At 35.0% G+C, this 25,049-nt stretch overlaps 3 protein-coding genes and 1 non-coding gene across 13 annotated transcripts in view; 1 reads left to right on the forward strand and 3 right to left on the reverse strand.

The window, feature by feature from the left end:
* The window catches only part of tdp1 (tyrosyl-DNA phosphodiesterase 1), a 73,933-nt gene extending 52,838 nt beyond the window's left edge, over positions 1-21,095 (reverse strand). Inside the window, exons 1-10 of the mRNA XM_087290297.2 lie at positions 20,908-21,095; positions 19,190-19,779; positions 18,346-18,389; positions 18,197-18,252; positions 18,002-18,098; positions 17,737-17,771; positions 14,023-14,115; positions 7,023-7,193; positions 3,527-3,605; positions 1,027-1,212 (exon numbers count right to left, since the gene is read on the reverse strand). Coding sequence (XP_087146423.1) covers positions 1,027-1,212; positions 3,527-3,605; positions 7,023-7,193; positions 14,023-14,115; positions 17,737-17,771; positions 18,002-18,098; positions 18,197-18,252; positions 18,346-18,389; positions 19,190-19,769 — 1,341 coding nt within the window. The 5' untranslated portion in view covers positions 19,770-19,779; positions 20,908-21,095. The remainder of the gene's footprint in view (positions 1-1,026; positions 1,213-3,526; positions 3,606-7,022; positions 7,194-14,022; positions 14,116-17,736; positions 17,772-18,001; positions 18,099-18,196; positions 18,253-18,345; positions 18,390-19,189; positions 19,780-20,907) is intronic.
* The window catches only part of hmbox1a (homeobox containing 1a), a 664,927-nt gene that overhangs the window by 104,538 nt on the left and 535,340 nt on the right, over positions 1-25,049 (reverse strand). The window lies entirely within an intron of this gene.
* The window catches only part of efcab11 (EF-hand calcium binding domain 11), a 109,254-nt gene continuing 106,423 nt past the window's right edge, over positions 22,219-25,049 (forward strand). For 9 of the 10 annotated variants that reach the window (XR_015512554.1, XR_015512556.1, XR_015512555.1 and 6 more), the window contains exon 1: positions 22,231-22,385. Coding sequence is in view for 5 of the 10 variants with exons in the window: in XM_087289004.1 (XP_087145130.1) it covers positions 22,314-22,385 (72 nt within the window). In the remaining 5 variants the exon portion in view is untranslated. 10 annotated transcript variants of the gene reach the window in all.
* On the reverse strand, positions 22,737-22,809 carry trnak-uuu (transfer RNA lysine (anticodon UUU)). The gene has a single exon. It is a non-coding gene; the product is annotated as a tRNA-Lys (tRNA).

Genomic DNA, 25,049 nt, shown 5'->3' on the forward strand with positions numbered 1-25,049 from the left:
CAAGTAAAGTCTGTTCTTCTGAAATTTTATTTATCAAAGAATCTGAAAAAAATGTATATGCATATATTAAAATAAATATGCATTTATTTAATAATAAGCCTTAATGTATTTTTAATCAAAAGCAGCCTTTATAAGAGCATAAGAGACTTCTTTTTAAAAATTTTAAAACTTTATGACAATCAAACTTCCATGCACGTCTAGCAATCCGTTCATCCCCCTAAACCTCCTGACCTATAAAACACTAAAGAGCTCAGACAATAGCGATGTGATCTCAATAGAAATGTAGCTTCATGCGTATGTGTTCTTTAGAAGTCTCCATTTGGTATTTCTCAATAATTTCAGCCTTCCTTAACAATAATAGACCTGAGTCACTCCCAACGGTCCAACCGAGATTCTGAAGCTGCTAATTACAAGAGCCTTGGGTCTATAGAGATGACACAGTGCCATTAAAGGCCTGATGGTACTTTCTCTGTGCTGAAGACTGTTCATGTGGCGCCTTGACTTTTCAACTGACATTTAACAATGGACGCATCAGACAGAAATCAATCTCCTATCTCTCCATCAGAGCAGACATTGTTATGCAAATAACAGCACAGATGAGAAATCTCCTTTAAACTATTGTCTCACTCCAACATAAAACAAACGGCTGCCATTTTCTGTAAAATTGGAATTCAAAGACAGCAAATGAGAACATGCTAAAAATACTAATTGCTAATTAGACACCCGGGATGTCAACAAATTTTCAAATTTCATAGCTCAGAGAAAGCGGATGCCTTCTGCGTTAAAAAACAGGCAGGCGCACATGTGCACTTTGTTGTTCCTCTTTGATTCCAACCTAATTAAAATGAAAACACAATTGAGGGCTCATTTATCCTGATAGATACGAAAGCTGCTAGGAGAATATGCAACTGTGTTTATTGTGATATCCATCTGGCCACGTTGTTAGCAATCCAGAGAGGGTTCGGCAGCGATATGAGCAGATCTTTTCACCGCTTCAGCACTGCGGGGGCTGTTCGACACACTCACCAGGAGCATCTGTGTTTCTGGACTGGCTAATGATTTCCCTGCCTTCCCCAGTGTGGTCAGAGTGCGCTGGAACTCGGCTGCCAACCATTTAGTCTTATCAAGGCCCATGGAGCCGATGCTGGAGAACTGGCCAAGCACGTGCCATCGCTCTTCGTTCTGCATGGGTTGCGTATGCTCGCTGAGCAACTGAGGGAAACAAAAACAATGAGTTCATGCAATGTCAATGTTAGCATCTGTCTAATTTGGCTAGCTTTTAGCAAGTGACGGATGACTCGGCAGCACTGTTGACCACATGGCCTTTGACGTAAACAAAAGAAGATAGGAAAAGAAAAAAGAAAGTAGGAAGTGTTTAGAGTTCCCATGAAATTAAAATGTTTTTTTTTTGAAAGATTAGGTTAGTATCAGTATGTTAATCTATTGCTAGGATATCTTTATTCGTCATTTTTACCTAAATAGATTTTTTCTACTGATCAGCTTTTTTTGACATCACCTTACACTACCTGACAAAAGTCTTGTTGTCGATCCCAGTAGTAAGAGCAGCAAATACTAACTTGACTTCTAGTTGATCATTTGGAAAAGTGGAAGAAGGTAGATTTTTATTCCAATCATCACAAATACTGTATGAGATCTATTGGAACCCGCATGAACCCAATATTCTTACAAAAACCAATCAAGTTTGGTGAAGGAAAAATCATGGTTTGGGGTTATATTCAGTATGGGAGCATGTGAGAGATCTGCAGAGTGGATAACAGCATCAACATCCTGAGGAATCAAGACATCTGTGCTGCCTATTATATTACAAATCACAGGAGAGGGTAAATTCTTCAGCAGTATAGCGCTCCTTCTCAAACTTCAGCCTCCACATGAAAGTTCCTGAAAGCAAAGAAGGTCAAGGTGCTCCAGGATTGGCCAGCCCAGTTACCAGACATGAACATTATTGAGCATGTCTTAAGGTAAGATAAAGGAGGAGGCATTAAAGATGAATTCGAAGAATCTTGATAAACTCTGTGAGTCCTGCAAGAATGCTTTCTTTGTCATTCCATATTACTTTATTAATGAGTTATTCGATTCATTGCAGAGATGTATGGATGCATTCCTTCAAGCTGATGGGAGTCATACACAATAATAATTATTTTTCCACTGCACCATAACTTTATATTATATACTGTACATTATTTCTGTTAAGTGACAAGACTAATGTCGAAGCAAAGTCAGACCTTACTGTCCTAATTAAATTATTAAAAGTCAAGACATAATTATATTTTATTTTGGTTAAAAAAAAAAATCGCAATCTAGAGGCCTTTGCCTTTCATATAACGATACCAAATGATCAACTAGAAGTCAAAATATTATTTGCTGCTTCTAAAACTTAGATAGGCGACAAGACTTTTGTCAGGCAGTGTATACTTCAGTTTCTTATAAAATGTCCTGACCAATGTAAACCTGCCTTTGAGGTCTTCTTAAAAGATACAGATAATTATATAGTTGATTTCAGGATCACCTTTTAAAACTGTCAAAATCTTAAGGTTTTTGTATAAATAATCTTAAATGAACCCTTGTAAATGCAAAACCATTAATGCTAAATTGTTATTTAACTATTAATATTAAAACTTTTGTTATTTCTATTGTTCCTTGTTGTACTATTATTTTTGTCAATGTCACTTATTGATTGATTTGTATTCTATGTTTGAGGTAATGTATTAAGCAATAAAAATAAAAAAATAAATAAAAGTCCTGACCAATCAAATGCTCTCAAGTATCTGACATGCCCCGCCCCCGTCAAGACGCTTCTCATTTGCTTTTCATTTGATGCACTTGAGCTCAACCACTCTCATTGGCAGAGCTGTGAAAAAACGATAAGTTATTGGCTGTTAAACAGGGGAGAAGCTACTATTGGTCCTTTTCTTCATGCTTCATTTGATATTACGTCAAACACTAAACAAAAATACACGTCAAAGCACTTCACAGGACTTTTAAGTCTTAATTCTAACCATTCTTTGTAAGCATAATTATATGGTCAGTTGCATACGGTATTATATGAATAAGCACTGTTAGCAATCTTTTCAAAACAGCCCTGTGACCTATTTTTTTTGTTCACAACCCTCAAGTTGCTGTATTATGGAGCTTTATGAAGTTGTTAAGAGCCTGCTCTGTGTGAGTCAGTCATTTATATCAAAGCTCTATTTACAAAATGAGCAGAGTTCAATGTGACTTCATCTCAGATGAAAGTGTGGAAATTTCTCCTGGCTCTCTTTCTGAATCTTGCCAAGACCAATCCAACACCTTGCTTTGCCTGTAATCTGAATTTCCTCAATAAATAAAGGGAGCGAGAATATCTCCAAGGCATCCTGCAGGCATACAATGCTTTTTTCATGAACATCAATCATTCTTCTGTCTAGAGGAGAGAAAAAACTATTGCCTTTGAAGGGGAAAAAGAACTTAAAATAACACACACATACACACACGCACAAAAAAAAGGATAATCAGAGAAAAACAGTACTTTTCGCAATCTTAGATGGCCCCATTTCTCCATAGCAGGTCCTTGATATCTTCCTGGAGTTGAACCTATGAGATAAACCCTATAAATGAAAACATGCAAAACGTTATTTACAGAAGTCAACACTTTCATGTATCGCACCATATGAATGATGAAGGTGGAATTTGTACTAATAAATAATAAAGCATGTCATGTTAGTGGAACCAAACTTTGACATATTATGTAGTCATTTCTAGACAAAAGGTCTAAATATTAAAACCAGATATACTACTGGCAGACTTGTATTTTCTATTTTATTAGTTATAAGTTACATTAAGATTTCTGCCATGGTATGGTACTTGACATATAACATAACTGACACACTTATGTTTATAAAGAAAGCATTATATTTGATTGGAGACAATCAGAAGACCAGCAGGAATCTAAAATATGGTATGACGGAATTATCACCAAAAGTATTAGGCAGCATTCATCTGTATTTAACATTGATGAGACAAAATGTTTCTTGTGTATCAAATTCTACATATTAGATTGATTTCTAAAGAATCATGTAACCAGGGTTCTCACATTTTCATGAGTAGCAGATTCAAGGACATTTTAATACACCATTAATTTTAAATCAAGCACTTTTTAAATACATACCACAGCATATGTAGCTCCAGGAAAGTCCTTACTTAACATTTCAATTACACTTAATACACTACCAGACAAAAGTCTTGTTGTCGATCCCAGTTGTAAGGGCAACAAATTTGACTTCTAGTTGATAATTTGGAAAAGTGGCAGAAGGTCAATTTTTATGATGAATCATCTGTTGAACTGCACCCAAATCATCACAAATACTGTAGAAGACCTATTGGGACCAACATGGACCCAAGATTCTCACAGAAATAAGTCAAGTTTGAAGAAAAAAATCATAGTTTGGGGTTTAAATCAGTATGGGGAGGTGAGCGAGGTCTGCAGAGTGGATGGCAACATCAACAGCCTGAGGTATCAGGACATTTGTGCTGCCCATTACATTATCAAGCACAGGAGAGAGCATATTCTTCAGCAGGATAGCGCTCCTTCTCATACTTCCATACCTCCTCATACCTCAAACATGGTTCCTGAAAGCAAAGAAAGTCAAAGTGCTCCAGGATTGGCCAGCCCAGTCACCAGATATGAACATTATTGAGCATGTCTGGGGTAAGATAGAGGAGGCGGCATTTAAGATGAATCCAAAGAATCTTGATGACCTCTGGGAATCCTGCAAGAACGCGGTCTTTGCCATTCCAGATGACTTCATTAATAAGTTATTTGAGTCATTGCAAAGATGAATACATGCAGTCCTCCAAGCTTACAAAAGTCATACACAATATTAATTCTATTTCCACTGCACCATGACTTTATATTCTATACTGTATATTATTTCTGTTAGGAGACAAGACTTTTGTCTGAGAAAAGTCAGATCTTACTGACTTAATAAATAATTAAAAATTATGGCATGATCATATTTTATTTTGGTAAAATAAGCGTAATCTACAGACCTTTGCCTTTCATACAAACCACTTCTGATACCAAATGATCAACTAAAACTAGTATTTGTTGTTCCTAAAGCCTGAATAGGCGAGAAGACTTTTGTCAGGTAGTGTACTTCTGTTACAAATGTAAGTAATTTTCAAAAACTGACTTTTAAAAAGTCATCAGATTTGCTGTATTCAATACTGGCAATAGTTAAATGCAGTTTCAGAAATATAGATAAAAACGTGCGTTATTTGTCAGTGTTTATTGTACAAGAATTAAATGAGAGGTTTTTAATTAATTTCTCTTTTTTTTCATTGTTTTTGACAATTGAATGCAATTGTTGAAATAAAATCATGTAAAAAAATATATTTTAAATGTAATTTAAGCACTTTCAAGGAGCTATGTTAGTTTTTAAGTCATTTCCAGGCCTTGAATCTATATGTCTGAAATTCAAGTACTTTAAGAAATGTGGGAACACATGTGTGACATAAAAGACTAAAGTAATAGCTGGTTTCAATAGATACATTTGAATATATTTAATATATTTTTAGATTGTACTTTAGCAGACGCATTTGTCCAAAACGACTTATAATTGAGGAGGCATTCAGTGATTCAACAAGAAGACCTATACACACAAGAGGTGCTAATGCAAAGGGACTGCTTGTGCTGAGATATATATTTGCTAGAATAAACAGTTTCAAGTTTTTAAAGAGCCCCTATTATGGGTTTTTGAAAATGACCTTCCATGTAGTGTGTAACACATCTCTAAATGAAGTAAAATAACCAGCTAAGACCTAAATCTGAAAGTGGACAGTGTTTAAAACTACTGATTAATTTTAAAAAAGAGTCCACTTAAAGTGGTTTGAATGAATCGTCTTGATAACGAGTTATTAGCAGTTTCGGTGTAACATGGATACAAAACATAAGCCCCGCCCAATTGTTGTACGCGCAAACCCAGGAAAATTTAAACCTGCGGTCCTGCCCACTAACACAGTAGCAAAGAAAAAAAGGAAGACTCAGGGTTCGGGGGTGAGGTGTCTGAATAACACCTTACTAACTACTGGTGTTAGTAAGTTAACTACTATGAAGTCTGTTTGGGGCGGCTACTGCGATCGGATCCTATACCAGTGTTGGCGACTATGAGGTTTCACAGACCATACAAAAATTCTAAGGACTGGGGGAGGGGCTGGTTGAAATTATGGGAGTTTTCCAGGATAAATAACAAAATGGGTGGGTGCCTGGAGATAGGTCTGAAATACGGGAGACTCCCAGGAAAAACAGGAGTGTTGGCAGGTATGCTCACACATACACTCTGCTCTCTTGACTACTTCATTATTGTTGATAAGCTGCGCTGGGCCTTTAACTCTGTCTCACGCTGAACGTTGTCGACCGATTGCAACAGGCGGTCTTCGGCCTGTTCAGCGCAGATTAGCTTTGCGCTAGATGGAGGTTTGGGAACAAATGAATTGCTGAATGATTCATATGGGAGCCGCTGAGATAATTAGGTAAAAATAAATGCATATTACAAGACAATGAAAGTGTTTTTTGACCTTGCATGCATATCAGCCTGTTGTTGGAGACCCTTAAAACCAATGTATGACCCTTTTAAATGTATAATAGGGGCTCTTTGAAGCAGATTTAATTTTTTTAACATTAGTAAATAGCAGAAAGTAGTCTGTTCTGTTTTATTTTACATTAAATAAACATTTAAAAAACACAACAAAAACCTTGATGGCCACAAACTTTTGAATGGTTGTATGAATGCTAGTCTTTTACCATTTTACACTTTTTCCATTGTATTATCATTTTCATAGAAATCCACAACTAATGGGTATGAAAAAACATAAAACAATCATGGCTGTTTGAATGGATGTCCTCTAAATGCATATCCAGCCCTGTGGACACCTTCAGCAATTAGTCAAACATCTAGTGATGCTAATCTCATATCATGCCATGCTTCAGATTTAAAAACGGCTCATTCATCTGTAAAGATTCTCACCTTGTTTCTGACAGATCATGCTGTTTGATGCGCTCGATCCAGTTGGCGAGCTCTGGAGCCCGGTACGCTTCCAGGTATTCCAGCAGGTCTCTTTTGAAGCCGGTGAGCGACTCTCCTGCTGTTCCCGGACTTCCCTGCGGCAGCCTGGGGTACAGAGGACTCATCCACATCCTGCCATAGAGATACAGCATATTTACTAATGAAGAGTTAGTGGAAAGGGCATGAATCATTTAAATGTTAAAAGATCCTGTGGTGATGAATGGGGCATGTCATTTTTGGTTTGCCTGAGTCATATGCCACTTATTCCAAGAACAAATACTTCCGACAAAAAATTACAAATAGCAGCCATATAAGTAATTTTGGACCAAACTTGCTCCATTTAGATACTAACATCATTGAAACATCATTTATTAAAATGAAAGCCAACTAATAGCTTTGATAGGTTTAGTTCAGTCCTGAGCTATTCATTTAAAATATTGCCTTTTAAAAAACAGAAATATGTCACTTGCTATTATTTCATATTTTGCTATTGCATCACAATCAAAATAGACTTGCATTTAAATAATTAAAATAGGATTTCTTTTGCCATGGCTCATAAAGAAACACTGCTGCTGAAATCAAATGCAGTATTATGCATCCGAACATACACAATATATATTTACAGTATATTTATATTTACATATATTTAAATACATATTCACAAAATATATACAGTAAATATGGATCTCAGAATATATACACTTTTTAAAAAATAATAAAGAAAACATGAGATTTGAAAATCATATGCATTTTAAGTGACCTGAAGTAAAACACATGCTCTACAAATTCCAGGTCCAAGTCTTGAAAAAAGGATGTACTAGGTCAATCTCAAAAAATCTAGCTAATAATTAAAAAGGTTAATTCACCCATTAATTGGCTGTTGATTTACTGAGCCTTTTATACAGTGTAACAGCAAAGAAGATTTTTGAGAATGTGGCTTTTGGTGACTCATAAAATGCATGACAGTGCTTACCACCTACTAGAAGAAGAAGAAAAAACAACAGAGTCCTCAAAACCTCAGTGTATCATCAACAACACGTGTTTATTTTCTATTGCCTTCACGAGCTTTTTTTTTTACTTTTAAAATGCTGGTAGCCTTTGACTTTATAAATTAGCAAGAACAACAGCTTCTTTAATGTTCTACTAACCTATATAGAAATCTGATACATGGAAATAAATGCAAATTACATAAATTTTACATTAAAATGTCATATGTAACAAATATTTCGAAATATTGCAAAAATGGCAGCTTACATATATATTTTCCAACCATGTATGCTTAAATATATTTGTACATAACCATATAGGGCCATACACAGTACAAGTCAGAGTTATTAGCCCCGGTTTATTTTTTTCCCTCAATTTCTGTTTAACGGAGAGAAGATTTTTTCAACACATTTCAAAACATAATAGTTTTATTAACTAATTTCTAAAAACTGATTTATTTTAGCTTTGCCATGATGACAGTAAATAAACCAAAAAATAAATAAATAAAACCAAAAAGACTTTCTCCTGAAGAAAAAATATTATCAGACATACTGTGTAAATTTCCTTGCTCTGTTAAACTGAAAATATTTAAAAAGAAATACAATTTAAAAGGGGGGCTAATAATTCTGACTTCAACTGTATGTACACCTACATGGAATTACAGCTATTATATTTGAACATATATGTACACATTTAATATTCCCCTGGATGAAAAAAATATATAATTGAAGCAGACTTTTTTTTTTTTTTTTTTACAAAATTTTGTACAAAAATATTTAATTTTGAAGATTTATTTTTTTACAACATATCTTGTATATTTGAAATACAAACATGAACTTGTTTGTCATATATGTTGTTAATTGCATTTACTGAAATATATCAGATTTTTGATATATTTTGATATATTTTAAGGCCTGACGGCAAGTAAACTAAGAGCAATTTTTTTTGGGAGAACTCTCCCTTTAAAAGGTGCGATATTCTCAAAACACTTTTGACCACAGTGCTGTACCAAAACTGAGTCCCAAAACACACCTGCAGTTAATCAGCAGTAGGTGGCGTGTCTAGTATTGACAGTGGAAATATTGAAAAGGGGCGAGGTTATGGCCTTGTTTATTTTTGTGCTTGCAAATATCAACTCACTTAGGCAAAATTTGCTTAGATTACCTTTATAACCCTAATAAACCAGATATTGCTGAGACTTTGATTTCAGTGTGTTGATATACTTCCAACTGCAACAGAATATCGAGTATAGGGGGCGAGCAGGGATTTCTTTTTGCAAATCATTTCCTCATAGAAAAATAACAATAAGAGTGGCATGGTTAAGATTAATGTGGGTGAAATCATCAAAAACTGACATCAACATTAATAGATGGCCACTCCAAACACAGAAAAAGATGGTCAGACTTTGACTAAAGATTAACAAAACAATGTTTTTTTTTTTTCAGTTGATAATTGCATAAATTAATTATCTACCGGCTGCATGGTGATGCGATGGGTAGCATGTTCACCTTACAGTAAGAAGGTAACTGTTTTGAGCCTCAGCTAGGTCAGTTAGTGTTTCTGTGTGGAGTTTGCATGTTTTCCCCGTGTTCGTGTGGGTTTCCTCTGGGTGCTCTGATTTCCCCCACAAGTCCAAAAACACGTTGTACAGGTGAATTGGGGAAATCGTCCGTAGTGTGTGTGTGTGAATGAGTGTCCTAGTGATGGTTGCAGCTGACAGGGCATCCACTGCGTAAAACATTTGCTGGATAACTTGACGGTTCATTCTGCTGTGGCGACCCCAGATTAATAAAAGGACTAAGCTAAAAAGAAAATGAATGACTGACTTCTGTTGGAGAAGACCAATAACTCAAAATTAGAGGAGTGTGGGGACTCATCATGACAGACTGGTTACAGCATATTTCCCTGAAGCTCCAGGAGAACAAATCAATATGGATTCAGATTGGACCCATTGCAATAAAGGCAGCAGATAAGCCCTTCAGAAGAGACTTGAGAGGAAGAGACCTTGGTCTGTGTGAATAGAAAAGAAAATATGGTTCGGACTTCAATATCGAAGGCATGGGATCAGACACTACCAGATGGGGAGACATGTCAAAAGCTGTAATGATATTCATTGTGCTACACTGCGGTCTGATGCTGATGGAAACAGGTTGGGAAAGTGAATATATTCAAGGAACAGAAGGTGCACTCTGCATAAAGTTGCAGAAATTCAACAAGGCCTTCGTGCAACTGTGTCTATCATTTGCTCAGCCAATTCAGGCAGCTAAGCGATGTGTTATTATGAGAGAAAAGAATGATTGACATTTAAAAGCTTCGCAAGTGTTATGAGAAAATCAAATCTCTAAATATAATTCAAACATGGTGCCAGACTCATTAATAAGATCACAAACACATCCTTCAGACACTATATATGGCAATAAAAGCAGCAAATGTAAAATTTCAATTAAATATTTTTTCAGTGCCAATACATGTTTACATTTGGCCTATGGTTTTTTGAAGGGGGGGGGGGTGTACAAGGCATGTATACTTAATACAAGGTATGTATTAAGATTACTTCTTCATTACCAAGAAAATATCTCAGATATAGCAATATAAGCAAAATCATACATTTTAGTACAATGTATTCAAAATACTTCAATGCTCAGTGCCAATACGCTTAATTTACATGGCCGCCATTTTAAAGAACCAAAGCGAGGCTGCGGTGGGAAGAAACCCGGAAGTATAAGCCCAGCACTGTAAACAATGCAGTATTATGCTTTGGACTACAAATCTCCAGCTGTTGCCGAGATTTTTTAAAATGCAGAAATGGTGTAAACATCATTTTAATATCATTCAGTGAGTTTAATTTAAACAATTAAAAGCAATTTAGCATCAAACAGCATCACAATTTCTGTAAGAGTAATATGTTTAAGAAAACGTTTGCTAACTAGTGCTTTTCCCTTAACTTAGCTGAAAATGACCCCTGATTTCCCTTTACATTTTCACCATTCATTCAAAATGGACCTTTGGGTCACTCGTAAGGCGGTGAAATTATAAATTTGTTATCTTCGCTGATAAGATATACAGCCAAGTACACAACGTTCCTATTTAACTCCCAACGATACTTCCGGGTTTCTTCTCACTGCAGCCTCGATTTCGCTTTAAAAATGACAGCCGTATGAAATCAGTCAATACATGTTCAGATGTAACCTATGATTCATGTTTTTAAGGGGCTGGTAACACATTACAAATAACACAAGCTATGTGTTTAGATTCCTTTTTATGTGACTAAGACATCACTTATTAATTTCTAGGATAATATCTCTTTCCAAAAAATATCAGCACTTTGTGCGGCACGGTAGCTTAGTGGTTAGCACTGTCGCCTCAGAGCAAGAAGGTCACTGGTTCGAGTTCCGGACGAGCTAGTTGGCGTTTCTGTGTGGAGTTTGCATGAGCTCCCTGTGTTGGCTCTGGTTTCATCCACAGTTCAAAGACATACGCTATAAATGAATTGAATAAACCACTAAGTGTATGAGTCTATGAGTATTTCCTAGTACTGGGTTGTGCATCGGCAGTGTAAAACATCTGCCGGAATAGTTGGTGGTTCATTCAGCTAAGGCAGCTTTAGAAATAGAGACTAAGAAAAAAAAAAAGTTTGTCCTACACAGTTGTCTGCAGTAGTTTTTTTATGCACATTTGCAAAATTAATGCACATCTTGGCGTTTCTATTAAGCATTTCTAATGATATAGTTCAAAAAGCGCATAAATATAGGTTGATGGTAACAAAGCTGGTTGCACCCTGATGTGTGAAATTATTTACAATATGTCTCAATATTAAATTGAGTCACTACAGTAAGCTGCTATGTAAATGGTGCCCTGGAGACCTATATACAGTTGACAATATAAATGTAGATTGAAATTTAATGCTTATATTGCACACTGAAATATACAACACTATTACTTCAAACAAATTATATTTAAAGTCAGATAGCTGAGTAACACTAAAAATATTACTGTATATTATGCCAACGCCTCCACCTTTGCCTTTAAGACGTGGCTCGTGTTTATAATGATATCCTTTAGGTGAAGACTCGTTTAGGGTCATGTAATCATCTGGTTTTAGCCAGGTTTCTGTCATACAAAGTGCATCTAGCTTTTGATCAGTTATCAAATCATTAACAAGAAGAGATTTAGAAGAGAGTTATCTAATGTTATGCCTGGATTTCATCAATAGTCTGCATTTACTAACAAAGACTATATCTGAAGTGTTTGGAAGTAATTAGCATTTTCCTCCTGCAGAAAAACGTCATAAGAACAATGCTTAGTGGCTCTGTGTGTTATAGCAGTGTTTTTAAAAGTCTAAACACTTTATTGATATAGTGTAGAGCCAAGCACATGTGGTCAGAATACAAACGAGTCGCAGGTAATAAAGTATTAAGCGTTTCTCCCAAAGTAAAGTCTGTCTGCCAGGTCCAAGCAAAATGCCAGCAACTCCGCTCACTCTCCGCCTCTTTGCCCTTGTTTAATATCCCGCCGTGGGTGCAATGACACGCGAAATGGCGCCACTTGGCCACGCCTACTTGTAGCTTAATTTGCGCTCTTCAGAAACCTATGGGTGACGTCACGGACACTACGTCCATATATTTTACAGTCTATGGTCCTAACGCTCCAGTATAGTGAAGGGGACTCTATACTGCTCAGTAAGTGCTGTCTTTCGCATGAGAGGCTAAACCGAGGTCCTGACTATCTGTGGTTGTTAAAAATCCCAGAGAGTTTTAACCCCAGCATCCTGGCCAAATTTTACCAATGGCCTCTGTCCATCGTGGCCTCCTAACCATCCCCATATCATAGTTGGCTTCATCACTCGGTCTCCTCTCCACCAATCAGCTGGTGTGTGGTTTGCGGTCTGGTGCAATATGGCTGCCGTCCTGTCATCCAGGTGGACGCTGAACATTGGTGGTGGATGAGGAGATTCCCCCCAATGTGTAAAGTGCTTTAAGTGTCCAGAAAAGTGCTATATAAATGTAAGGAGTTTTTATTATTATATAGGGATAGGGAGACAGTTCGTGAATTATGCTTTTAATACTTATATTCTGGTGTGGGGTGTAAATTTGGCTAGCCACATGATTTTTGTCAGAAAACAATGCGAGCCATACGTTTCTGACCTCAGCGTGAGGTCATGGAGCAAACAACAGATAATGCCCTACGCATGAACCGACACTGACCTCACAGTACAGGTTGAGTAAATGTGCTAATACACTTTATGCCAGATTTTCTGAATATATGCATGCTAGTGGTTTTAAATATTAATTGTGCAATTTAGCGATTTAATTTCCTTTTCCCTAATCCACAGCTTAGTGTGGGTGATAACCTAACCGCCAGCCTACCCCTTCGACTCCAGCTTTTGTCTTCTTAATGGTATTCTGTTCCCAATACGCCGCTAATAAAAGTGAACCTAATAACTGAAAGCGATTGGTAATTCATCGGGCATCGCTCTGACCTGCCTGCTAGCTTCTGCTGGTATGAACATGACACCATGGAGAATATCTTTATTAATGGGCAGCTTTCATAGAACGCTGCTTCATTTAAGTAATTACTCCATGTAGCAAATTCAAACAGACCATTTGAGGTCAGAGAGGGAATCTGTAACAACATGATTGGTTTATTCAGATTTGCGGAGCTCGACACTCCTATTTAGGACACATCAGCTTAATTTCAATTTACTCTAAGTGTCTGCTCTGTGTGTCGTCATGGTAACAGACAAATGTGTCATTAGGAGTAGCGAATGCACAACTTCCATTTCAGAAATGAAACAAATGTTGATGCACTCGGAAAATGAGCAACTGCAAAGGAGAGCACAACATAAACAACTCGTTTTCAAATCAGTGCACTGTCAGCTGTAACATTTCCGCTCTGACCGTTCATTCATATAAATGCAGTGATGTCTGGCTGAGTGTGCATTTATCTCCTCCCATCCCTCAGTGGTTCATCTTACCCCTGTGTCTTCTGGTACCAATCGGCTCGGATGAGGTTTGAGGTAAGAATGATGACTCTGAATCCCTCCTCATACCAAAGCAGCATCATTTTCCTGCAAAAAGCGAGTATGATTTAAAGGGATAGTTCAGCCAAAAATAAAAATTCTGACATAATTTACTAAAACAGTTAGATTTGTTGAACATAGAAGGAAATATGTTAGAAAACTAGTAACCATTGACATTCATAGCATTTGTTTTTCCTATTGTGAATGTCAATGGTTAGGGGTTTCCAGCATTCTTCAAATCTCCTTTTGTGTTCAACAAAAGCAAGAGTAAACGATGTATCTATTCTTTGTTGTATGAAATATTGCACCAAAATATATATTAATAAACGATATAATTGTCATTTTAAGACCATTTATGGCACTCATTATATAATACCTGAGTGACAATATAATATCATCACAAGGCAAGTAAACTCTTCCAAAGAACACATATTATTTTATTCGTAAGAATATTTAATTTAATTTAAAGTAATTTTAACAATTTTAGAATTAGACAATGGAATCAAAATGTGAAAACGCGTATCCTAAATTAATAATAACAAATGTTAAAAAAGCGCAAGGTAAAAAGAAACAGGTTTCGAAATCTGCTACCAGTTCTATTTTCAGTTGTCAGACACCCATATGAAAATATACTATAGTAACTTATAGTAAATACTATAGTGTTTTTTTTTTTACCATAATGACACTGAAACTTCCAAGAGAGATAGAATTTTTTTTTAATGTATGGGCGGTATACACTAATTGGCCACTTTATAAGGTACACCTGTCCAATGGAAAAACATTGCCTGGTCTGATGAATCTCGATTTCTGCTGCGACATTTGGATAGGGTCAGAATTTGGTGTCAAGAACGTGAAAGCATGGATCCATCCAGTCTTGTATCAATGGTTCAGGCTGGTTGTGGTGGTGTAATGGTGTGGGAGATATTTTCTTGACACACTTTGGGCACATTAGTACCAATTGAGCATCGTGTGAACACCACAGCCTACCCGAGTATTGTTGCTGACCATGTCCAATCCTTATTGACAACAATCTTCTGATGGCTACTTCCACCAGGATTACGCTCCATGTCATAAACCGCAAATGATCTCAGACTGGTGTTTTGAACATGACAATGAGTTCACTGTACTCAAATGGCCTCCACAGTCACCAGAGCTCAATCCAATAGAGCACCTTTGGGATCATGGATGTGCAGCCAAAAAATCTGCAGCCACTGCGTGATGCAACCATGTCAATATGGACCAAAAGGAGGAATATTTTCAGTACCTTGTTGAATCTATGCCATGAAGGATATTAAGGCAATTCTGAAGGCAAAAGGGGGTCCGTCCTGGTACTAGTAAGGTGTACTTAAGTGGCCAGTAGGCGTATATTGCATTACCAAAAATGATTGAGGTCATGCCCATGTGCTAAGTCAATATATTGATTATTGTGACAGGCCTAAATGATGTCAAAATTCACATTTTTTGGTTGAACTACCCCTTTAAATGTGACTGTTCTTACATAATGGCATTCATTTGAACTAACCTGTGTCTTTCAAGAAACCCTATGGAACATTTACCAAAACATAATAGTACTCCTCTGCATGAAAACACAGATTTTATGTAATATCCCTGCCTTTTTGTGTCAGGCTGTGTATAAAAGAGCAATTTTAAACGCGGGGGCACTTCAGCTTTTGTATTGTAATTACAACAAGAACCCAGCGTATTAAAATACAGAATCAATTTTGCGGCGTTCATGTGGAAGTGTATTATTTGACTTAATAAATAAAGAAAAGCTCTCAATGTTGCTCAGCTCATTTAAAGGCAAATTAGCACATGAAGACCCGACAAAGGTGTTTGAGATTGATTATACCGCCAATCTTTGAGTTGTTTTGCTCCTTTTTCCTTAAATTTATATCAAATGAGACAAGCCATTTCATTTACGTCTCTGGTGTCAGAATTGCTCTGTTCTGTTACGTCTGCATCTACTGAATAAAACATGAAAGAGTCTTTGGAGAGAAAACAGTAATCTAGGAATACATCACATTAAAATTCAATACTGCGCCTGTTTAACATCTAATTTCAACTCATCAAAACAGATGTTGAAATGATAATCTGCATGTCTGCATGGTCTGTGAAGAACTTAATACTCTTGAGTAGCTCGAGGAGCGCTACGCTTCATATGCATTATGCTACCGACTGCTCATAAAGCCTAAACATGATCAAGGTATTAATGAAATTATATATTCAAGCTACAACACTACCGCTGCTGCACTATTACTCAAGCACAGAGCTTTACGTTTATCACTTGCTCAAAAATATGCCAAAAAGATGGCCAAAAGTACAAGTTACCACAAATATATGTTATTTAAGTGTTTAATTTAAAAAATATGCACATTGAAAAGTCTTTTAATTATTGTAGTTTGGTGATTTACTCAGTGAGGAAAGTGTCTGTGATGTCAGGTTATCGATTAGACGCAGCTCACAGATTTTGATTGATCCAAAAAAAGATCAATGGGGTTCAGGTCTGGATTTTTTTCAGCCCAGTGAAGTTCTAACAAATCGGGCTCTGCAAAGCATTTAACTGGTTGCATCCTATGACACTGACACATTAAAAGTCACTGTGTTTCAAGCTATAACCCCCTGTACCGAGAAAAATTATAATAGGTTTTGTGCACCTCTTTTATGTGCACATGGGTCAGAGATGAAGAGATCGTCAAGCATCAAAACAACAAAAGTGTAATAGAGCTTTACATTTTCCCTATGCAACACTGCAAAAAATGCTTTTCATACTTATATTTTTCGCCTTGATTTTGTCACATTGGCAGATTATTTTGCTTGTTTTAACGAAAAACTTCTTTTGGCATATTATTTATTAAAACAAGACAAAACTCTTGCTTGTCTAAACAATGCTTTTTGATTTAGTAATTTTTAGATATTTAAACGCAGTAACAAAAGCATTTGCAGTGAATAGAATCTGTCCTTTCTGGGTGAAAAATAATATAAATGAATAATAAAATTGTTTTTGACACAATATATAGAAAACATCGACTAAAATGTCAGTTAATAACAAACGTTTACATGCCAAAAGAAATTGTCAGGCCCATTAAGAAGAATAAATTTTTATTATATACTAAGGCAGCAAAGCAGTACTGTTCCCAAATACTAACTATTGCTATTTTTTTGTATCTTTAATACTATACTTTATAGTACTATCTTTAGGATTTGCAAGATATCCACAAGATATTTGAAACAATTTTAGTAAAATGTAATAAAAGTGGTATTATCACTTACAATTTAAATTACGATGGGACATTCACCCATTATTTAGATTTTTATTTTCACAAACGTTATATGAAACAATAAAGTAGACATTTTTCTCACAGTTATTATACTTCCATGTAACCTAAATATGTAACCATAGATATCCTTAGTAGAAAAAACAAATATGGAAATCAATGGTTACAGGTTTCCAACATTTTTCAAAATATCTTCTTTTGCATTTAAATAAACAAAAATCAAATTGGTTTAAAACAAGGGTTAGTAAAAGATGGCAGAATTTTTTTTTGGGGGGGGGGGGGGGTATTATCCTTTTAATTAGACTATACAGAATTTTATATTAGCACTTAAGTCTTCAGTCATTTCTTTCATGCACAGTATCTCTACAATTATCAAGAAATATAAATCACTCACGTATGATGTGTGCCAAATGCAATGTCCAGTTTGGCCTAAAACATAAAACATAAGAGTTGAATTCAACAAGCATTTAGTGTTTTTTTTTTCACATGATGTGTAGTTACAATTTTTGTTTTTACACTTATGTTAAAATTTTATGCACACGTTACACAGTAACTGAACACAAAGTTTATAGGATCTCAATTTTCCATAAAGTTGAATGCCTCCCTCTAGTGGAATAAAAAGCCTATTGCAAGTCAACAGAACGATAAATTGACAATACCTGGCAAAAACTAATATGTGGGTATGGTTTGGCTTGCTCAATTAAGCAAGCCTTGGACTCTCTCTTTTCTCCATGAACGAGTACGACTGGTTTGTTTCTAAAGAACAAAGAAGAATAAGTAATCATTTAAATGTGTTTAAAATATTTTCAATCCACATCAAACACTGCAAGAACATTTAAAAGATTTCATCCTACCTAAATTCTGGCGGATACTGCTCCACCATCCATGGGATGTCAAAGCAGTAATTAAACTAAATAAAAAAAAGTATTAAAAATGAGCATTACAAATGTTGTTTGTGGTTAGTAGTGCAAATTCTTACACTTCATCTATTTAAAAAAAATACCTGTACAGACTCTTTCAATGTTCCAAACATTGGAGAAAGTATCTCTAATTATAGATGGAGAAAAAGACAAAAGGAAAATTATTAGGATTAAGTAACACCTTATCAGAACTTTACTCACCTTTTTATATTTAACCCATTAACTGTCAGTCACTACACTTTTTGGAGCTTGAAAAAAATGTCACACTTGAAAATTATAGATGCTATATATACAGTCGTCAACATTTGAAGTGGATCATCACCTTTCATTAAAGTTGTGCAAAATCTATTGAACACAACTCGTTCTTGTCTTAGGATAATTATGAAAAATGTTTTTGATTCACTTTAAATGTTGACTACTGTAGTTTGTCGAATATCCAGATAAGTTCAAGTTTAGATAAAAAAACAAAAACAACAATATATATCTCCTATGGACAAAATAAAAAGTCTATCATTTCCTATGTTCTATTGTTTATTTTTCCGGTATTAAATACATTGTTTACAATAAAAATACTTTTTCATAATTAATACAAGCACAATATTTCATGTTGGACTTGGAATCGTTAGTTTCTATATTAACATAAATTGTATATTTCTACATTTTTAATCAAACACACTTGCCCTGTATTTTTAAATAAAGAGACAAATACAATCACATTTGAAAGAGTCAATTTCTAAATAAATACTTTACATGTGGTAAACATACTATTAATTGATTGAATTTACAAAAATTAAAACATTGTGATGCATATCATTATCAGGACATGAGATGACTTATTTGATGATATGAGATTTTTGTCATATTGCCCAAACTGGTCAAATATGTTTTTTAAAATAAAAAATGGTGAATGTAAAACTCTTGAAATACCTTTGATATGCAGTGCTCCAGTGTTGTACTTTTTCGGTATCCCAGTGACTTTGTTTAAATAAAAACGATAAATGTCATTTGTAGGCATTAAGTTGGTCTCAAAGAAATCAGCTGGCTCTTCTTTATAATAACTAGTGCCGTGAGGGCTTGGAGGACGCTTGTCTTCAGTCTTCTTCTTCCTTTTTGGACTTATATTTACCTTTTGGGGTTCATTTCTTGGAGCAGGAGTTTCATCATCACTGCTGGAGAGGTTCCAGCCCCCTTCCTCAGTTTCTCTCTTCCTTTTTACAGCAGGGGAAGCATTGCGTTCATATTTTACAGGATTGGCTTGATTCACATGTGCTGATTTTCTGGCTTCGGATCCCATGGAGGGAGCGGATGCTGTTTTCACAGAATTCTCATTGCGTTTTGGACTCAGTCTGGGCTCCTGCTTGAGGAATGTGGGGGTCTCTTCAGGTTTGCTTTGCGAATCTGGTTTCACAATTGGTTTAACTGAATCCTTCTGAGGTGTTGGAGGAATAATGTCCTCGTCTTCACTATCTGATATGCTCCACTTGCCATGTTGACTGTCTTGGGACATTTTTGTTCAGCTGTGGATTACAAAGAGTTCAAGAATACTATTATTACTATTATTATTATTATTCTGCCTCTGGACTGCTTTGCTTATTCTGCCTCAGGATTGTTTGGCCCCTTAATTGCTGCTTGCAGCTATATTTATTATTTACTTTTATAACTGTATACAATTGAGGTAAAGTTGGCTTAATATTCGCACATTTGTTCAGTGACAACTTGTGACAGCCCCTATATTGTTTATCACGCTGCTTTGAATATTTGGTCTGAAATGGCATCTAAATATGACTTCAAAACAACATTAGCAATGGGACAATCTACTAAAGGCCTGACCTTTAAGTTTGTTTGCCTTGAAAAATCATACTAAAAAAGCGTAAAATCATACAATTCAATGATAGAACGCATCCGTGATTAGTGTCAGCTTCTCCTTCAAATGATGCATTACACGTTTAAGGCTATGTTCAATTTGATGCAAATGTGACAGGACTGACAGAAACACGGAGACACTTGAGTTGTACACTTTTTTATATTATATATTTGTAGTATTTATTTGAATTTATATTTCATTTTTTAATCAATTGATGCGAATGATAACAACTTAAACTTGCTATTTCTGACTTTTTTCTTAAATAACAGTTTTAGCATAACAAAACTATTAAAGCTGTAGGTTAAAATATGCTGAGGATATGAGCAGTGTTTGTACATTTGTAAACTGTTTTGATAAAGAACAAAAATCTTAGAACCAAATTAAATGCTTTTATTCACCGTATTTATTTCAAGAAAAGACAATGTACGTTTTTGATACAATGTCCCCCCAGATGACTGTGAACAATGTTGTACTTTGAGTTGTGAGTGGCTGCTAATATAATGATTTTAATACTTAGAAATTGCAAAGAATACCTTTCTGAATTTATATTATTAGGAAGACAAAATGTACAAATATAAAATCATTTTACCGCAATCTGTTAACAATAATTTAAACTGCAGTGACTTATTGCCTGACTTTGCACCATAATAGACAAAATGCATAAAAAACAACATTGTCACAGATACTTGCACAAAGGGTAAATGCTTGCGTTGTAGCGATTAAGGAAACCAGACGTAACCATATCAGTGTAAGGAAAATGTGTGTAAATGAGTAAACTTACAAAGAGGCGGGAAGATGAAATGTACTGTAAACAGGAGGAAGCAAACAATTGTACTCTAAATAAATCTAAAGGCTGCATATATACAGCTTTAACTAAACCCTTGATGGACGCCTGTCCTTTTGAAGCTTAAATAACAGCACAACAGTTTTGTTTTGATTCAGCATGCACACGCTCTCTACATTATACATGTGGAAACAGCAGAGACATGCCACACTATTATTCAAAATAAAAGTCTTCAAGATAATCGAATTTGAAACATTTTTTTTCAATATTTACCAGGGACATAAAAGGTATGGAGGACGAAAACTGCAAAAACAACAAATAAATAAATAAATATGCAAAACAAATTAATTAATAAATTCACAAATTCCTGCATAAATAAAACAATAATTCACACACACACACACAAACACACACACACACACACACACACACACACACACACACACACACACACACACACATATATATATATATATATTATCACACTATTAATTTATTTATTATTTATTTGTTTGTTTGTTTATTTATTGTTTTATTTATGCAGGAATTTGTGTATTTATTTATTTATTTATTTATTTATTTATTTATTTATATATTTATTTATTTGCGTATTTATTAATTAATTAATTTTATTTTTAAAAATTGTTTGCGGTTTACATCCTACATAAAAAAGTAGCCAAACATTAAAATGAATTATTACATAATGAAATGTTGAAATTTTTAAAGTTATTTTTTTATCATCAATTTTATAAATAACTTAACATGTGCTAGGAGCTTTTTTACAGGCATAACCTATTTCAACATCAATAATGCCTAATTCAAACATCTACAAGAAATTAATGAAGGAAATTAAAACAAAGACATGTCTATACGTTTTTATCAAAATAATATGGTAAAATTTTATGTAAAAAAATGTTTGGATGACACATTTAATGAATTATAGTGAAGCTAAAACAGTAAAGCAAGCAAGCAAGCAAGCAAGCAAGAAAGCAAACAAACAAACAAAGAAGCAACCAAGCAAACTAACATACAAAAATAAAAATAAAATCAGACTGTTGTACTTCTACATGTTAACACAAGAACAGTATGACAGTATGTTATTGAAACATATATTTTTATTTCTTGATTCTTATTATTGTGTCTCATTGTGTATTATTTATTTTTATATTTTATAGATCGTGACCATTTTGGGTGAGATAAAAATGCCTATAATTTTACACAAGACTTTTAGTTTGAAATTTGGAGGTTTATACGCGTCCAATCATTGCCTCTCGTACTGGGTGCTCAGACTGAACAACATTGAACAGTAAACCAATCCCTCCCATCCATACTGTTTCTATGCGAACATCTACAACTTTCCAGAAGCCTTCACGTATTGATATCTAGTTAGTTCAAATATACAAATGTTAACAACAGGAAGAAGCTTTAGGAATGAGAGACAAATAAACGATGCCGAGAGGAAAAAAATTGAGTTGGTAAGATTTGGTTCTGATTGATGCTGATGAACGATCTCAAAACGATTGATGTGAAATCACCAGTCGAATGAAAGCGTGAATGCTGAGATAAACGTTACATATATTTAACGTGGACAATGTAGTTGGTTGGACAATTAAACGTTTCATTTAGACGTATAGATAAAATTAAACAACTGAACATGTTACTGCTGTACAATTTAGTGAATCAAGGTTGCGTTACTCAATTACCTGCATTTAACGTTAGATATTACGTTATGTGGATTGAAGTAACATAAACAAAACTTCTAAAGTGAGAAGCTGCACTTATAGCCAGAAACAATTGTTTTCTTCTAGGAATTTGGAAAAATGTTTCGCCCGAACAGGGACTTGAACCCTGGACCCTCAGATTAAAAGTCTGATGCTCTACCGACTGAGCTATCCGGGCTCTGAGTGCATCCATGGACAGGGACGATCAAATACTGCTGACTAATATGTTACAAACATTTCATTAATTCATTTTTGTTGTACAAGCTCGTAAATCAACACAAAGAAAAAAGTTGAGCACTTAAAATCGTGTAAACCTTACCGTTTTGCCAAAACTAGACAACTTCTCCTGAAGATATTCGTGGCTAGAGGGCGCTGTTTCTCACCCTTTTTTGTTTGACAAACTACTTGCCTTATAATTTCATAGAGCAAATGCCTTTCTAGCTGCAACCCATCAGTAGGAAACATCCATACACACTCATTCACACACATACACTACGGTCAGTTTTTAGCTTACCCACTTCACTTATACTACATGTCTTTGGACTTGTGGGGGAAACAGGAGCATCCGGAGAAAACCAACACCAGAAGCACATGCAAACTCCACACAGAAATGCCAACTGACCCAACCGACGCTCGAACCCGCGACCTTTTTGCTTTGAGGCATTTTGGGAGTGCTAATTTAATCTTTCGTCATATTGAGTGCAAAATGAGCATTAAGGGGATGGATGATGCGTTTAGTAAACTCTTAATGGTCACCATATTTTCCTAATTGTTTTTATCTGGCGTCGTTTTTTTTGTAATTAGTTTGTATTATGCACATATCTTTAACTAATCCTATGGTTGCAGATATATGCTCAATACTTCTGTTCTTTTATACTTTCTGTAAAATATATTAATTTAGTTACATTATATTTAAAAACATGTTTTGCAATGCGGTGTAGTGGATGATAACATGTTTTAATTTAATCATCATGTTTTTATAAATGCAAAACTTTGATTATTTTGTTGCTGTTTTATCATTTAATGTGTTTTTTTTTTACATGAGGCAGGGGATTCACAAGTTAAACCTAATTCAGCTAAAATACATTCCTGAAGTCCCAGTGAGATTTAATGTCAAATAATTTAACAACTTGTTTTCTTGTTCACGGGTTAATGGCCAGATTGAGATGAAGGTAAACAAATAATTAAAATAATTTAGGTGTTAAAGGGATAGTTCACCCAAATCTGAAAACCCTGTCATTATGTACTTACTCTTTACTTGTTTCAAACCTGACTGACTTTCCTTCATCTGTTAAAAAAGCAGGTATTTTGAAGGAAGCTGGAAACCTGTAACCATCGATTTTCGCAGTACTTATTTTTCCTACTATCAGGATTCATACAATCCTGGAACACCTGAGAAAGTCATGGAATTTTGACAAGGATTTTTCCAGGCCTGGAAAAGTTTGGGAAACCAAATAAACTCAAAATGTTTTGAAAAAATCAAGGAAATTTGTTTAGCAAATATCGGACTTGAATATATTTAAGATGATAATATTGGGTAAAGTTTCAATACAATTCCACGCTTCGTCTCTTCACGTAAAGCTCTCTGTGTGAAGTAACTCGCAGTTTAACCTGCACATCTTTCACTCGCATTTACCATAATGCAAGCACCATTTTGAGCGTGGTTTCTAGAAACAATCTCTAATAACTACAGGGTTAAGATGCTGTGGATTCTAAAAGCTAATTTGTACAATCCTATAAGTCCTGTGAAAACACAAGCCAACTTCACTAACATATTTTCATAGAGACAGCAATGTATTTTGTCAAATTTTCTATTTTACAGATATAAAATCAGACAAACTACATAGATTGTCGCTTATTTTTTGAGATGCTGTAATACATTTAAATGGGCATTTTTTCTAATATTAGGTCATGAATAATTACCTGAAAGTTTGGAAAAGTCTTGGAAAAGTCTTTAAATTTTAGTAGTAACAATGGGTTTGAACCCTGTAGTAAGGAAATTAATGGTTACAGGTTTTCTTCAAAATATATTTTATAGTATGTAACAGAATCAAGAAACTGCTAAAAGTTTGGAACCACTTAAAGGTGAGTAAATAGTAAGTAAATGTTCAATTTTGGGTGAACTATCCCTTTAATTCGAATAAACACACACTTTGAGTGAATTTTTAATATTACCTTGTCTGTCCCCTCTTGTAACTCTGTAGCTTGTCACATAAGAGCAGTTGGACTTAAAATATCTTCAGAAATACATAATAGAAAAGTTCACCATAGTGGCAAAACTGAAAAAGAATGAAGTAACAGAGTTCTGAAACCTGTTACAATGCATGCTTTGTCAAATTCGAATGATCCAGCTGAATCTCTGTGTCTGTTTACATAAAATCAATATCCTTCCTAGAATTTATTTAAAAAAAAAGATTG

This window comes from Danio rerio, chromosome 17 (assembly GCF_052040795.2).
Source record: "Danio rerio strain M-AB ecotype USA chromosome 17, GRCz13ab, whole genome shotgun sequence".
Classification (NCBI taxonomy): Eukaryota; Metazoa; Chordata; class Actinopteri; order Cypriniformes; family Danionidae; genus Danio; species Danio rerio.